Genomic DNA, 16,458 nt, shown 5'->3' on the forward strand with positions numbered 1-16,458 from the left:
ATAGAACGCTGCAAACGGCATACCATTATGCGAGGGTGTACCACGGCGCGTGAAGGGGTCTCTGTTCATTTATATGCCATGTAAGGGCTCGCTGCTCATTTACATGCCGCGTACTTTCCCCTGTTTGTACTTACTAAAAACCACGTGGGGGGGACTTGCCTCTTTTTTGCCAACCCTTCACCGCTTGGAAGTTTTGAATGGCATGGGTTGAGCCACTGCGTGAGAAGTGAGCCGGCGCCACGAATGGGGGGGGCAAGGGCTTTCCTCTCGTGTACAGGAAGGCATCATAATCACCCCTACGAGGGAGTTTCTCCCAGTCGTGCGAGTAACAATCAACAATCTCGCACCTGTTTTGCAACTTATGCGAGGGTCCCCGTGACGGCTACCTCGAGGGATACCGCGACGACAACCGCGAGCTCCTCCTCAACGTCGGCGATGGCAAAATGGATAAGTCGCCGGCGAGGTGCTTCAATTTGCTTTTCCTGGAGGAGGACGAGGAGTACATGGATGACATGCTGATAACGATGCGGAGGAGGCAGTCTTCGACACAGCAGTTGGCCTCGACAGAGCAGCTGACCGCGACACAGCCGCTAACCGCAACACAGCCACTAACCGCAACACAGCAATGGGTTACCACCCGCGGGAGGTTGCGACTGTGCTCCAAGTCGCTGGTGTTCGAGCCGCACAGCGTGGAGGAGCCTGTTTTGAAGTTCCCCTTTAAGAAGATGGAGAACGCGAAGATTGGAGCCCTGGGGAAGGATATCATAATCAAGGCGTCAGAAGTAATAAAGATGAAGACGATTGTGCATGGCAGGAAGACGAGGTGCACGTCTCAGTTCACCTACGACCGGAAGCATAGACGCGTGCTTAACGTTATGAACAGCCTGTACAATGAGTACTACGAGGAGATCCGCGGGATTGATAATGACAACATAGATGAGAAGATCCCTCTGTTTGAGAGGATACTTAACAGCTTTGACGAGAACGAGGAAGGGCCTTCCCCCGTGGGTAGCGCGTCGAGCAGCGGCGTCAACACTTCTGTTAGTGGAAGCGGCACTGGGGTAGCCTCCTTCGTGTACTTCTTCCAATGCGACGGCGCGGCAAACAGTGCGAAGAAGCTGAGAGAGGTGTACGACATAATGGTGAAGATAAAAATCGCCATGGTGGTGCACGAGAAGCAGATGGAGATCCTCATAAAGGAGAAGAAGAGGAAGCAGGAGGAGGGGGGTAGCGTGGGAGGAGGGAGAGGAGAAGGCCTCCTTCCACACCACGCTCAGGGGGAAAGCAGGCATGACAGCAGATATGAAAACGGAGCAATCGGGACGAGCCTCACATTGCAAAGCGGTACGCAAAAGGGAAGCGCATCACCGCCGCTACCCACCGTGAGGGAAATACACCCGGAGAAGTACATCGAAAGGATGATGGAGAAGCTGACCGAAAATGTAAAATTCGATATAAGTAGTATTGGTCTGCACGAAAAAATCATCACAAATCGGATGGAAGGATACTGGGTTTTTAAAATATCACCTCTACTAAGAACAAAGGGGCTACTAAATATAACGAACAAGTTTATCTACTTCCAAGCCAATCCTAACTTTACAAATAAGAAGGAGAAAAAATGGAAAACAGAATCGATTCTTCATGTGTTTAAGAGAATTATAATAATGAAGCCAAACGCGCTGGAAATCATTTTCGACCATGAGAGTAAAAAGAAGTACAGCTCGCTCTACGTGGAGTTCATGAACTTTGGTGATAGAGAGCAGATAATCTCCGTCCTGAAAAAGATTAACCCTCAATGCTTCTTCATCGAAGAGAACAACGATTTTCTGTATGCTATTCAGAAGAAGTGGGAAGGAGGGGCGATATCCAATTATGAGTATATCGATTTCATTAACTGTGTTGCTGGAAGGAGCAGGAAAGACTTCTCTCAGTACCCTGTTTTTCCATGGATCCTTTGTGATTACGAGAGAGAAGAACTAAACCTCAGTGATGATTCGATGTTTAGAAATCTGAGGAAACCAGTGGGATGTCTCAACACAGATAGGCTAAATTCCTTGATTGAGAAAATGCAGGACCATGATTATTTCTATGGTTCCCATTACTCTACCCTGGCATATGTTGTCTACTTCCTCATTCGGCTACATCCTGAATGTCAATTAAAGCTGCAGAGTGGCAAGTTTGACACGCTGTCTAGGATATTCCTCTCCATTGAGGGCACCTTCAACACTGCTCTGAATGCAAATTCGTCCTTCATCGAACTCATCCCCGAGTTTTATGAAGACAATGATCATTTTTTAAAAAATCTCCTTAACATTAGCTCAAACGAGGGAAATATACACGATGTCATTCTTCCCAAATGGTCTTCCTCCGCGAAAGACTTCTTAACCAAGATGAAAAATGCCCTGGAGAGTAACTATGCTAATAAGCATCTCAACGAATGGATTAATCTAATTTTCGGATATAAGCAGTATGGACAAATCGCGAAGGAAAATTTCAACCTCTTTCACCCCCTTACCTATATGCATACCATCCTGAATGAGAAACTCTCCACTGCCAACTATAAATCTCATCGGGAGAGAATCAGACAGGAGGAGGAAGAAGAATTTGAGAGAAACTTTAACGATAAAATTAAATCTCTCATTACGACTATGCCTTCCAAAGCCTTGAAAACACAGCTGCATGAATTTGGACAATGCCCTTTTCAGATTTTTAGAGAACACCATGTTTGTAGGAAATCCTCCGTCACGTTTAAGTACCGTGAGGATATTAGTAACTCACCCTGGTACTACTCTCCCGTGTTTAAGCAAGTGCTGCGCGATTTGTACTTCAAACGCAAGCGAAGGAAAGACTTGAAAATGCGCAGGAGGTTGCTCAGTCGCAGACCCGTCGTGGGGGGCGCGAACGTGACCCAAGAGGAGGAGGATGATGACGACGAGGATGAGGAAGGGGACGATGACGATGAAACAGACCATGACAACTACGAAGCGGAAGAGGAGCGAGAACGCCACTACGACGAGGATTACCCTGATGAGGGACCCCTTGAGGGAATCGTCCTTCCTGATGGGGCTAGCGAGGAGGCCGCGCAGGATCCCCTCCGGGGCAAGAACAAACGACGAGGCACCGCGGGAAGCACTCCCCTTGTGGAGGACAGAACCAACACCAAGTACACGCGGAAGAGGGAATCAGAAAAGGAAGCCTATGGAGAGTATTTAAAAAAAAACCACTGGAAACTACATAGAAGCGACCATTTCCCCTGTGTTGTCAAAGGAGTTTCGCACAACAGCTCAAACGTCTGCTTCGTCTGTAACAATGGATTCATAAAAATAATCACTCACAAGGATCTAATTAGGAGCGAAATGAGGAAGAACGCCAATTTGATTTCGTTAAAAATTGGGGACGAAAACTTCTCGTGCGTTACCAGCACGCAGGGGAAGTACCTCATAGGGACTTCCAACGGAAATGTTCTCTTACTAAATCCGCAGAGCATTTTGAAGGCGAACGAGGAGGGTGCGTCACGAACGGGGCGGCCAGGCGTGGCAGCATCCAGCGGGTCGACGTCCCCCAAGGGAGATGCGCAGGTCGATTCAAAGGCTCACGAGGGTGCCGCCAATGTAAGGCACTCCGCTAATCCCGGGGATGCTGGCGCCCTGTCCGACGACTCGAGTATCCCGCTCAGCGACTCCAGTCACTCGCTGCTGTCCTCCTTCGACGACGTGTTTGAGTATGACTCACACATGGGGGGGAAGAATACCAAAGGGAAGCGAAGGAAAAAGGATTTTCTCCTTAGCGCAAACATTTACAGCGAAATGATCACGAGGAAATTGCATAACGACACGGTAAACAGCATGAGCTTTTTTGACAGCTACCTCGCGACAGGGTCGGCAGACGAAACGGTGCAACTGCTAAGCATTGAGAGGGATTTCCAGAGTTTACAAATATATGACAATTTCACCGAACCTGTGAAATTCGTGCAGCTAAAAAATAAGCTTCTGTTTACTTACTCGGATGGATTCAAGCTCTTCGACATACGGGTTCCGCGGAGGAAGCTTCAATTGGGTAGCCTCAATGGGAAGAGCAACCTGGTGAGTGGGCACCGGGGAAGCGGCAAAATGCCCCCAAAGGGGGGTAGTAGTGCACTGGGGTCCGGAAGGTTTTTTCACCTCTACGACAATGAGAAAGTGAGACGTTTCTACAAAACGATTCAGAAGGTATACGAGCAAAGTTACATCACCGTAAATTATCTGACCCCGCAGTACCTTTTTGACAAAAAAATGAAAAAAAATCTGAATTCGACTTTTTTAAAAAATTCAAACAGAATCATTTACTGCTCTCTCATCAATGATAATACCATCTTTAGCCTAGACAGGAATAGTAACTTTTATTTTTATGACATTAGGGGGGACAACTGGGTGAATGATCTTTCGACCAGACCCACAGAGTGCAGAAGAAATAGCAGAAGTGGAAGCAGAGACCAAAGCGGAAGCAGCTTCCTCATCACAGCTAGCTGTGACGACAGGCAACAGTTATGTGCAGTTAACACGGTGGGAGATATCTTTTTTGAGTCGATACATTCTTGGAACCTTCCTAATGACCCTCTTGAGGGGGATGATGATGGCAATCCTGTGACGGGATCTGGCAGAACGAATGTTTTCACCTCCAGATGTTCCTTCAGCCCGTCATACATTTCGTTTATTAATCACCCTGACTGGTTGGGAGATTCCGCTGTCCACAGTGAGGGCGACAGTGCAAATAGCTCCTGCAATTATATTTTGTTTACGGGCGCTGACGGGAAGATGGAGATACACACAAGGGGGTAGCAGCTTCTCAGCGAGGGGTAGCTTCTAGTAAGCGGTGAGTAGCAGCCTCTCAACCGATAGGGGGACAATCTCTGCGTTCAATCTAGAGATAGCCCAAACGGGGCAAACTTTACCAATTTTGTAAAAATCTACCAAATTATTTTTGTACTACTGAATTACTGAGTTACAAGTTAGAGAAATGAAACGGAGGGGAGACATGCATTTTCGTGAAGATGCATCATCAGCAGGGTGGAGGTGAAGACATACGAGGGGGAGAGGTGAAGGGGCGGATGGAGGGGATAGACACACCCACAAAACGTATGGAAGTGCGCGAGAGATTCTTTAGCCAGCCGTACGCATACGTGTCGAAAGAATACGAAAGGGCTCCCTGACGCATTCTCATGCGTCTTGTGGGGGGGTCTATCCCCGCCATTCGCCCCTTGACCAATCAGCAATTTTGTCTCGACATTCGGGGGAGACATTAACGTGTCCACACGACACGAGCGTGTCGTTATGTGGGGTGCACAAACCGGGGGAGGTGAACAATTCTGAGTGACGTCTCCTCCCAAAGGAAGTCGTTTTACTTAGCCAAGGCAAAGATATGACTAGATGGGCGATCTGGTCTTCTATTTTTTTTTCATCGCTCCACAGTCCGCTCCTTTTTTTTTTTTTTTTGTCAACCGTAAACTTCTTAATTCATGATGCGTTAGAAAAGTTGAATTTCCAGGTGGAAGCTCCTTCTTGTGAGCAGAGGGGTGCACATGCGGGAGCGATCAAAAGGTAAGTATACTTCTATGGCAGGCGCGCTGCTCTTGCGTAACTCATCTGAGTGAAGCTTGGTCCTGGCGTGCTCTGTTCCACCGCGCCCTCACCCCGTTAGCTTATTTTTCTCTTCTTCTTCATTTTCTTACAATTCCGCACGGTGATAAAAATGACGGAGTATATCATTAAGATCAGGAAGAGACAAAACGCGAGGAGGTAAAAAATGAACGTGGCTCTTCTCAGTTTCTGCCTCTCTTCGAACCTGCGCGATGGGGAAAGCGGACATAATTGTGGGAGGAACTACGACGGGTACGGTAAAGTGAAGCGGAAAATACGCACACATAGCCAAGTGGGGGGTGCAACTTACTTATTTAGGATGATAATCGAATCGGCGAAGTAGTACAGAGAGTTGATCAGCGCCGTAATTTCGTTTCGCTCCAGGGACCCGATGTGCTCGTAACTCATCCCTTCCTGTGGTGACAAAGAGAAATGCGCTCATGTGTGGAAGGAAGTGAACACATAGGCGCTGTCCCTACACAGGTACATCGGTAGGTACATGGGGGGAAACCCCGTCCTGCCTCCCGTTGGACTTACCACCAAGGCTATCTGCAGAGCGGTGGTCTTCAGCTTGCCATGCAGACGACACTTCACACAAGGCACGCAGTCCAGAATATTCGTTATGTTCACAAACTTGGCTAGTATTTCCTTCCCCTGTGTTGGGAAGATAGGCTCGAGGAATTCTTCTGACGAACACGAATGGTAGAAGCTGCCTAGCAGGTCGTTGAGCACCTTGAGGGCCTCCTTGTCGTTCTGTGCGTGGCCTGCGGGGGGGGAGAAGCGGTGTTGTTAAGAAGCCACGCTCTCACGAAGAGGTGTGGTTATGAAGCGGTGTGGTTAAGAAACAGTGCCGTTACGAAGCGGGGTTGTTACGAAGCCACGCCGCCACGAAGCAGCATAGTTTGCACGCTGGCCGCGCCGCCACTGTCTCCCTCGTCTCTCACCCGAGTTACACTTGCACTGACTGACAAGCGACTTGAGCCTGCACATGGCCCTGAGCAAAATGGCAAACGTGAAATACAGGTTCTCAATCCTCTCCGGATAGAGAGCAATCTTCTCCTTGAAGAACTGCATGTTGTATTCATAATTCTGCTTCTTAAAATGGTCGCTTTTCATTACATCCTCCGTGTGCATGTCACCAAAGAGGAAGTCGTTTTTGAGGTAGTGGTACTCGGCTGACAAGATGGCGATGTTAGACTGCATACCGGAGATGATCTTGTAGAAGCTATTCATTTCGTGGCACATGTTTTCCTCCTTCTGGAAGCAGTTTTCCCGGTAAATTTTGTTCCTGTCAATGGAGAAGTGAGAAGCGGTAAAGAAGTGCAACAGGCATATACACTACAGGGAGCGGTTCGTACAAAAATGCGACATTGTGGAGATGCCTTGTAGCACTGGTTGAGACGTTACCAGATGTTCCTCCCCTCGTAGGCTGTGAAGGAGGGAGAGTTATAGACCAAGTCCACATAGGAGAGAAAGCCCTCATCGGAGGGAGCATAAATGCCTAGGATGTCTTTGTACAGTTTGCTCTCAATAAAAGTCTTCTTCAAATCTTCAGTGGTCATTTTATCTTCAATAATCTCAATTTCATTGGTCCGAAAGTTGGATGGGATCTCATCATCGTGACATTCACACACACTGCACTTTTTTATTTCTTTGCATTTTTCATTTACCTTGAGAAATTTGCATGGTATGTGCAGGTTAACCTTGAAGATACGAAAATAATCCTTCTGCTTTAGCTCTCTCAGAATTGGGAATGCTGTATATGCGTCCTTTTCTATATCCTTCACGTGTAGGCCCAGCATTTTCTGGTTTAGGACATAGCTTTCTGGGAACTCGATGTCGAAAATGTTAAAATAGAGCAATATTTCTTTGAAGGTGTTCTTTACGGATTGTCCATAGGAGAGGAGCACCTCCGGCTCCTTCGATTTTAGGAAGAGGCCCAGAAATAGCAGAGGCAACAGCACGGATACAACGGCGACTTTCATTTTGGAAGCAGCAGCAAGGTGGAGGGGTAAGGGGGGGGAGTTTCTCCTCCTAACGGGAATCTCACTATGGTTCATAAGCACGCGAGGGCTTCTCAGCTATAAGTATGTCAGGGCGATCACGAGGAGTGTCATTTGCTCATCGCTACATGGCACAATGGGGAAGAGGGGATGACACAGGCAAGCGGAGGTGACGACTTGCAGTCGAGGGAGGCATTTGACGCAGATGACACATTTGACGCATGTGTATCCCCCGTGTAGCGTAGGGAACTGCTGGGAGATACCCAATTATGTAGCTACGGAGGGAGGACACGATTTTGCTAACACATAGAAGTGACCCATGAGAGGAACAGACACAGTCATTCCATGCACAAAAAAAAAAAAAAAAAAAAAAAAAAAAAAAATAATTAAAAAAAACAAAAAAAGAACGACGCAGAATGGTAGGACTCGTGCGTTGTGGAAAAAAAAAAAATAAAGAATGCATAAAATTATTATTACGGTGGAGCGGTACGTACAAAGTGGAAGGAAAAGTAAATACCTACTGCATGTGTACGGAGCTGGTACTTCATATGGAATGCACGGGGGGACGATGAATCATTCACAGGCGCAGTAGACATAGGGCGGGGACACAGTAGCACAGAAAAACGGAAAAGACGAGTGAAAGAAACTCACGGAAAGACGGGAAAAACGGGAGGAGGAACAAATATAACTTTTGCATTAAAACTAATTAAAAAAAGGTGCGACGAAGCGCACTGCAGGTTGAGAACACCCAAGGGGGGCGAGGGAAGGTATGTGCGATACGTGCGCAAGCGTCTAGGACAATGTGTACACTGAAATTTGTTCTTCCATTTATAATATTATTATAGGAAAAAAAAAAAAAATAAAATAAAATTATTTTCTTTTCCTTTGACTAGTTACAAAGGGGGCGAGAATAAGCGAAGCGTACGAGGGGGACTCACAGGCAGAAGGTTACACTCCTGCGCGTGTCGCCCGTGTTTGCATCGCCTTGGTATAATTATATTTAAGTAATGACTAGTGTGTATATATGTATTCCTATGCTTATACGTATGCCTATGGGTATGCCTATGAGTATGCACTCTTGGACGAACGATGGCCTGATCAGAGTGGCACCCCTTTCTGCTGCACTGAGATGTTTAACCGCTGCTATTGCTGCTTGCATTCATCAGCGCAAAAGTTTTTTTTTTTTTTTTTCCTTGGTTGAAGGGGCACTAATAAAATCATCATATTTTATTGAAAAAGGTAAACGGCAGAGGGGTGAAAATGCGCGTTGGGGCCCCCCATACATAACTTGATATATACCTAAAGGGGCGAGTGCGCCGAGGGACAGGAAGGTGAATTCCTTTATGATCCCAAAAACAAAAAAAGAAAAAAAAAGTTTTCCAGGTCAGAACGTGAAAGAAGGCAAAAAAAAAAAAAAATTAGAATTAAAAGAGAAAAAGGGAGATCAAGTAGATAATTTTTAACGCGCCGCTAGGGGAGGGATGCTCGCGGAATGAAACATAAAGAAGGGAGAGCAACGAATAAGCCTTTGTATGTAGCCCACGTATGCGCACTTCCGCCAGGCGCTTCCGTATGGCCTTCCTTTTCGCGCTGCCGCACAGCCCGTTCCGCGCGTTCTCTCATGTTCCTTTTGCATACCCATGGGTGACAAATATCACAGATTTTTTTTTTCTTTTCTCAGAGAAGCGGCTTTGCGTGGTATACTCTTCCTCCCAGCGCAGCGAAAGAGGATGTATGCCGCGTAGTTTTGCCATCTTCTTAGCGAAGTCCTTGTCCTTTTTTTTTTTTTTTTTGCTTAAGTTGTGCCGACCTTTGGCGTTTTCTCCGCTTGACGGTAGCCCGCAAAGTTGGCTGACCTGTTCCCACGCGAACCTACCCGTACACTCATGTGCATCGGGAACAGGCCCATGTTGCTCATCGGCATGCACAGATCAAAGGGACTTGCAACAGAGTGACCCCTTGAAAGAGAAAAATTATTAAGATGGGACTTTGAGACAGCGTTCTGGGGGGGGGATTTACGACACTGTCCGATGGAGATGACACTACACATTTAGTTGCTGTGCTTCGTGCAGAGCGGACTCACACAATTCCTACTGCATAAGTGGACCACACAAATTAACTTTACATTCGGCAAAAAAATGAAAGAAAGAAAAAAAGAAAAAAAAAGAGGAAAAAAAAGAGGAAAAAAAGGAAGCCGTTTCAAACTATAACCATAACGCATTGGGGGGGTGAAGCCTATGCAGGAGGCAATCCGCCAAACGAAGGGGGGGAGAAATAATAAAAAAAAAAAAAAATAAAAAAAAGAATAAAAAAATAAAATAAAAAATAAAATAAGATAAAATAAAAAACTAAATGAGCATCTGCTCAATGAGGTCCTTCAGCTCGGTTATCTGCGTCTCGAGGGGGGATCCATCCTTCGTGATTATCGACGTGGCTATAACTGATCTGGATATTCCGCAGGCTCTGCCGAGTGCCATCTTACTGCGAACGTAGACGTACGGGGTGTTCTGAGAAAGGGGGACGGAGGTAGCAAAAAAATAAGGAGAAATGTGTGCAAGCAAAACGGTGAGAAAAAGAAACGGTTGCGCATTCCGGCGGACGCGACCAATCCGAGTCAAGTCAAACCCTTCACACGACTTAGCTCGCACAAAAAGAAACTGAAATAAATAGATTAGCAGAACCCACCTTGTCTTCGCAAACAAGCGGAATGTGCGATATAATTTCCAGTGGCTTCGCATCGGCAGCGAGAACCACCAACTCGGATATCCCTTTGTGGAGACTTTTCACAGCTGCGCGGAGGAAAGAAAAAAAAAAAAAGAAAAGTAAACCCTGTCCTCTTAGCAGCGGTACATGTCAACATGGTATGCATAACGTACAGTAGACCATCCCAAAGGAGCTTATTCAAAGTATGTGAAGTGGATTTCCTTTTTTACCTTCGTTGGCTCCCCTCTTTAACTGCCTATACACAGTTGCCCTCTGTATAACATCGAGAATTTGATTCGTCAGCTCCGGGGAGGCCAAGGGGAAAATCTTGGCATTCACGTCGTCGTCCTCTGCAACACCCGCGGTGTTTAAAGCGTCCGTCGACACCACGGTGTCTGACATGTTGGAGAAAACGCGCTCACAGTGGGTATGCAGAAGGTACACAGAACTATATCTATCGGTCAACATATATATATGGATATATGTTTGTCGCTGCTTGTTCCGAGGGGGGTGCGCTCGAACATTCAGAGGAATGGTTAAAGGCCTCCTGCTGATTCTCAACTCGTGGTTCCTTCCAACGTCGCTTGTTTGATTGACTCCCCCGTTTGACAGGGAGTGGCAAGCTAAAGAGATAGTTTTTTTTTTTTTTTTTTATATATGCAGCGTAGATGTGGATCCTCGGGAATGTCGTCCTCTGCTATGCTCTCTTGCTACACCATCCTCCCGCACTTTCTTCCTGCACTCCTCTTCTATTATCTTTCCCGTTCCGTCGTTGGTCCTGTTACCCCACTTGCCAGGTTGTTTTGGTCAGATCGGGGGAAAATCTGTTCATCCACTTGGCCGGTGGGGGGGCTGCAAAATTGCTTTCGATGCTGTTCTTTGTGCTTATGCGAGAGTTTATCGCTTCTGATGCTGTTCTGTTAGTCCTTTCGCTTGGTTAATTTTTATTTTATTTTATTCTATTTTTTTTTTTTTAACTCGTCGCATAAACAACGAACAGCGGTACGTAACCCAAAATGCGGCGCGGGAAAAAAAAACCAAACTGTAACCTTTTTTTTTTCCCAAACCGTTACGCAGCGATGAGAAGAGAAAAAGCAACGTGCCAGGCGGGAGGGCATACATTGGCGTGGCACCGCCAAATTGGGTAAGCCTCAGAGGAGGATAATATGTAGCATCGTCGCCCCGAATGCGGATGACTTCGTATTCGAGAAAAAAAAAAAAAAACAAAAGGGAACATTTGCAACTCGCCTAATTTTCATGCATTCGTTCACCCGCCATATTGAAATGGTGCGGTTTTTTTTTTTTCCTCGATTGTCCTAAATCACCCCTTTTGTGTCACTACTTTCCGTTTGGAGGTGCCAGCATGATGTGGAGGACAGGGATATCCGAAAAAGTCTGGAGGGGGGAAGAACCCCCCTGTAGTGCCGCGTAGCAAGCGTGAAGATACGAATAGGACAAACCGCGCTAGTGGAAAGGGACTCCTGCGCGTGAGTTCACCCCAGGAGAGGGGTTGACGAGGGAAGCTACCTATGATGCCCCTTCGCACAACGGAGTGATCACGCGGTGGCTACTGCGAATTATGGGAAGATTACTTAAGGGAAAAGAAAGTGAAGCGAAAAGGCGAAGCGAAAAAGTTAACAAAAAAAGGAGAAGCAAAAAAGGGCAAGCCTCCTACGTGTCATGAGCAGGAGGTGCGGCTGGTCCCCGGTCTAGAAGTTGTCCACCGCTCCGTCGACCGCCTCGTCGAACTGGCCGGGGAGGACGCCGAAGCCGTTGAAGAGGTAGTGCACCGTGATGTCCTTGAAGAAGATGTCCCGAATTATCTGGGGCGTCAAAATGAAGTACTGTGGCTTCGACTGGTAGTCAATTTGGATGTGCTTATAATCGTAGTGGTGCATGAAGTGCTGCTTATACATGGAGGGGTTGCTGAGGCAGGAGAGCAGCTCAAAAATCTTCTTCTCGTTGGTGTGGTCGAGCCCCTGGTTCAGTTCGTCCAATACGTAGAAGCCATTCTTTGTTAGTTTCTGAATGGATAGGATGTACAGCATTGTGGTGAGGGAGCGTTCCCCCCCGGATTGATGCGAAACGGAGAGTAGCAAAAATGGAGCCGTCTTTTTAAACTTCACTTTTATGTACAATTCGCATCGTTCAAAAAGGTCGTTTTTTTTAGCCAGTTCGATTTTTGCACCATAGTCGGGGTTTATAAAGGCTATAAATTTGCCTAAGTTATGATTTAGGAAGAGGATACATTCATCGATTTGATTTACCCAATTGGAGAGGACGAACTGAATTTGCTTGCTATGCATTTCGAGTTCCTTTCCCAGGTTAATTATCTGTTCCTTTTTTTGTCTCACATTTTCATTGTGGCGTTCTATGGATGAAACGAGCATATTATATTTCTCCTCATTTTTTTCTAAGTTGTTATAGATCCTCTGTTGAATGGCACATTCCTGGAGAATGTTATCGATCTCGTCGAGGGAGACTTTAATCTCGTTGAGCGATTTGATTTCCTCCTTGCAGAGTTCTGCCTTCTGTACCTTCACCAGATTTTGCAGATCGTCAATATCGTGGATGAGGGCAGCATGTTTGGTGTTCTCCAGATCAATCTGTGATTTCAGCATTTGGTGTTTTTGCTCACTTTCTGCGTTTTGGCTCTTGACGAGGGAGAGGTATTTTTTCCACTGGGAGAGTCTCCTCCCGAGGGAAAAGGCTTCCATGTCGTTGCCTTTGTGTCCTTTCAGTGTGTCAAAGTAATCGCTACAAAGCTTTATCTTCTTCTCATTCAGATGGTTAATCCGTATGGTTATTTTATTTTTTTTCTCATCAATGAGTTGTTCCCCCTTGAGGTACAGGTTCAGATTCTCCTCCACGGTTCGAAGTTCCCTAAGTAGAAGCAATTTTTTCTTTTTCCTAATGTTGACCTCACTTCTTTGTAGAATGAGGTTATTGTACTGATCATTTTTCTTCTTCTTCAAGACATCCAATTCGTCCATATTCTTCTTCAATGTGTGCATCTCGGATTCGCATTCTTTCCTCCTTTTCTCCAACATATGAATGTCTTTTTTCACCTCCGAGCTGATGTAGTATAATATTTTGCACTTCCTCTCTATGAAGGTGAAGTTGTCGATAAAGACATTCTGATTGTACGTACTTATCCTGTATCGATGCACATTTTGTTCACAGAAATAGAGGAGACTACCGACCTGTTCATTGATCTGTCTGGAAATCTCTTCCAACATGAAATTGTTAAAATGGGTTATTTCCTTCGTAGTCTTGTTTTTAAAAGTTCCCTCTCGGAGTACGAAGGCGATATTGATAGGGATGAAATTCATAAGTCCATTTTTTACAATCTGAGGGCTTTCAAATAACTCATAAATGAAACATTCCACCCCATGCTCTCTCATTTCGTTGGTCACGTGGCACAATTTGTGATTCTCCTTCGACATGGTAATCACGGATAGCTTATAATCCTTGTAGAGAGACTCCAGCAGGGATGTATTTTCCTTCTCGATGAGAAGAAAACTATTGAAGTACTTTTTTAGGGAAAACTCCAGCACGTAATCGAACTGCGGATTGATGCATTTGATATATTTGCAGAGTGGTCCATAAATGATGTTCCGCTTGGATAACTCAGCGATAATCTCTCCATTCATTTCGTTCTGACTTGTGATCTTAGATAAGTCATACTTTTTCTTTAGGTCCTCTAAAAACGATTGGCTTAACAGCTGGTGTGTCAGTACAATGCTTTTTATGTTCCTTTTATAATTCAAGATCCTTTCACGTAGTGTAAACTCTATGCTATTTAGGAACTTCTCCTCCTGTATGTTCTGATAGTTCTGCCTTTTTTGTAGCTTCCCCATGAGGGACGCATGCTCCGTCTGCAGTGCGTACTTCCTCATCAGGAACTGCTTATTCTTGTTGGCCATGTCTTTTAGTTCCTCTTGGAGTGCCTTTTCTGACACCTCCGTATCATCATCTCCCTTTTGGATCCCCATTTGTGTGGCCCTTTGACGAAAGAATTGTTCTATCTGGTCTAGCTCTTCCTCAATTTTTTTTTTCTTTTTGTCCAAGTTTTTTATATGCTCCTCATTTTCGTGCATGTGTTGTACCGCGTCTTCCATGACCTTCTCCTCGCTGACAATTTGCGCCTCTATTTCGTCCAATTGGACATTTATCTTGATATATCGCGTTGTTGCCTCCTTGATTTTTTTCTTCTCTTTGTAGAGTTTCTCAGACAGATGATTAATCACCTTGTGACACTTCTCCACTTCGGATAGGTACTGCCTCAGCGTCTCGAAGTGTGCATTTTTCTCCTTCACGAGGGAGTCCAAATTTCCTCTCACTTCTTCGAGCTGCTTTTTTTTGACATTCATAACCATAATGGATTTTTTCACTCGATATGTTCTAACTTTGGCTAGTAACTTTTTGAAGCTTTCAAATTTCCCTTTTTTTTCTTCCAAATCGATTATAAGTTTTTCTTCCTCCTTCACTTGATGTTCCAGCAACTGCATGTTGTGCTCTCCCTCCTTCTTCTCCCTTATCAGTTTCTTTAAGTGATGATATCTGTCTAGTAGATTCTTATCAATCGCCATGAGAGTGCACTCGAATAGCTCCTCTGGGGTTAGCCTAGAGAATCGACTTACATTTTCTTGTGGCATGAATGTTATCAAATTGCCTAAGTTGAGATGGAACTCCTTCTGTAGCTCCTGTATGTCTGTCTGGTTAACCTTTTTGCAGTTGACGAACCAGAATGTCTCCAACTTATTCTGAGTTATGTTCATAATTCTCTTTATCGTCGTGTTTGTCCTTTCGTCTTTCTTTAACTTAATTTCAATGAAACTTTTTTTTTCTCCCTTTTTTATGTAATTGATTAGGTCTTTGCTCCTCGAGAGGATATTCGAGTTGTAGCCTAGGCCAAAGACAAGGGCACACACGAGGGAGGACTTCCCGCTTGCGTTTGCGGCTGCGATCAGGTTTATTCCTTCTTCTGCCTTCAGCGTCACCGGCCCGCTAAACACCATCCAGTTGAATACCGTGATTTCGATTATGGCCCCCTTCTTCAGCCGACTCCCGTGCGGGATCGAGCAGGCGATGGCCGACCCGCTACCTTCTCTCCCCACGGGGGGGGCACTCACAACTGCCGCATCCACCGCATCTGCTACTGCACCGCCCACTGACTCCCCTTCGGCCTTCACTATCCCCCGCGCATTCGCCCTCTTCTTCTCGGTGAACTGCTCCGCCTTTACCAGTTTCCTTTTGCTGGGGAAGGTCATTGTGTACACATTTGTCCTCTTTCCGCACCTCTCCCTAGCAGCACCGCGCTTGCCCCGTTAGGGGTCCATATATATAATGCATATGTATGACGTTTCGACCGCAGGGCGAGGGAAATATCCAGATTAGATCCTTCTTAACTGCGCTCATGAGGAAAAAAACGAGAAAAGGGGTTTGGTCTCCGTTTGTCTTGCATTCCAGCGCCTCGATTTGAAGTGTCCTATTTTTCCCTTAAGAGTGCTCTCATAACTAGGTGTGGACATCCACTCGTTTCTAGCGTGTTCCCAAAAGAGTAGTTAATTTTGTCCCGGGGGAGGTTGCCAAATTGGGAAGGTGCGTGCCGACTGATGATCTGCACAGAAAAGGGGCCGCGGATCGTTCCTCCGCTTCGGTTGACGGGCGAAGACGATCTGGATGAGCCGCTCCGTGTTGTATCACGCGCATGGAAGTTCTCTCGATCTGAACTTTGGTTTTGCTCGACTGGCACTACTTGGTCGGTGTTATTTGGCCTCATTCATTCGATAGCATGTGTTTCGTCATTTTGCCGTTCGGTTATTTTTTTAGCTCTTTATTTCGCTATTTTTTTATTTTTTCTCTTCCTTTTCCCGTTTAACCGCCTCGCCACTCCCCCGGGCGGTGCGGAACAACTCCGGGCACGAAAAAGAATCAACCTCTGGACTTTAGCAATGGAGAAGATGGCATCTCCTGTATGCCCAAGCGGATAATTCAGTATAGAACACGCGTCAGGGATGTAATTTTTTTTTTTTTTTTTTTTTTGCCCTGCGCGATGGGAGGCATATGTCCGTTCCCCAAGCGTTTAGCAGTTTTCCATTTTGTGAACCGGTTACAGCGATGGTTTGAAAATC

The 16,458-nt window shown here is 45.9% G+C and overlaps 4 protein-coding genes across 4 annotated transcripts; 1 reads left to right on the forward strand and 3 right to left on the reverse strand.

The window, feature by feature from the left end:
• Nucleotides 1-443: 443 nt before the first annotated feature.
• On the forward strand, nt 444-4,817 carry C922_04142 (hypothetical protein; the record flags this gene model as incomplete). The annotated part of the gene is made up of 1 exon (XM_008819727.1): nt 444-4,817. One exon carries the CDS (start codon nt 444-446, stop codon nt 4,815-4,817), a length of 4,374 nt encoding a protein of 1,457 aa, XP_008817949.1.
• An 855-nt stretch (nt 4,818-5,672) lies between these two features.
• Nucleotides 5,673-7,600, reverse strand: C922_04143 (oxidoreductase; the record flags this gene model as incomplete). The annotated part of the gene is made up of 5 exons (XM_008819728.1): nt 5,673-5,820; nt 5,926-6,029; nt 6,153-6,379; nt 6,560-6,903; nt 7,023-7,600. The coding sequence occupies 5 exons, from the start codon at nt 7,598-7,600 to the stop codon at nt 5,673-5,675; spliced, it is 1,401 nt and encodes a 466-aa protein (XP_008817950.1).
• Nucleotides 7,601-9,966: 2,366 nt separating this feature from the next.
• Nucleotides 9,967-10,723, reverse strand: C922_04144 (hypothetical protein; the record flags this gene model as incomplete). The annotated part of the gene is made up of 3 exons (XM_008819729.1): nt 9,967-10,125; nt 10,304-10,407; nt 10,552-10,723. 3 exons carry the CDS (start codon nt 10,721-10,723, stop codon nt 9,967-9,969), a joined length of 435 nt encoding a protein of 144 aa, XP_008817951.1.
• A 1,307-nt stretch (nt 10,724-12,030) lies between these two features.
• C922_04145 (hypothetical protein) lies at nt 12,031-15,594 on the reverse strand (the record flags this gene model as incomplete). Its single annotated transcript, XM_008819730.1, has 1 exon — nt 12,031-15,594. The coding sequence occupies one exon, from the start codon at nt 15,592-15,594 to the stop codon at nt 12,031-12,033; it is 3,564 nt and encodes a 1,187-aa protein (XP_008817952.1).
• Nucleotides 15,595-16,458: the final 864 nt, after the last annotated feature.

Source organism: Plasmodium inui (genome assembly GCF_000524495.1).
Source record: "Plasmodium inui San Antonio 1 unplaced genomic scaffold supercont1.20, whole genome shotgun sequence".
Classification (NCBI taxonomy): domain Eukaryota; phylum Apicomplexa; class Aconoidasida; order Haemosporida; family Plasmodiidae; genus Plasmodium; species Plasmodium inui.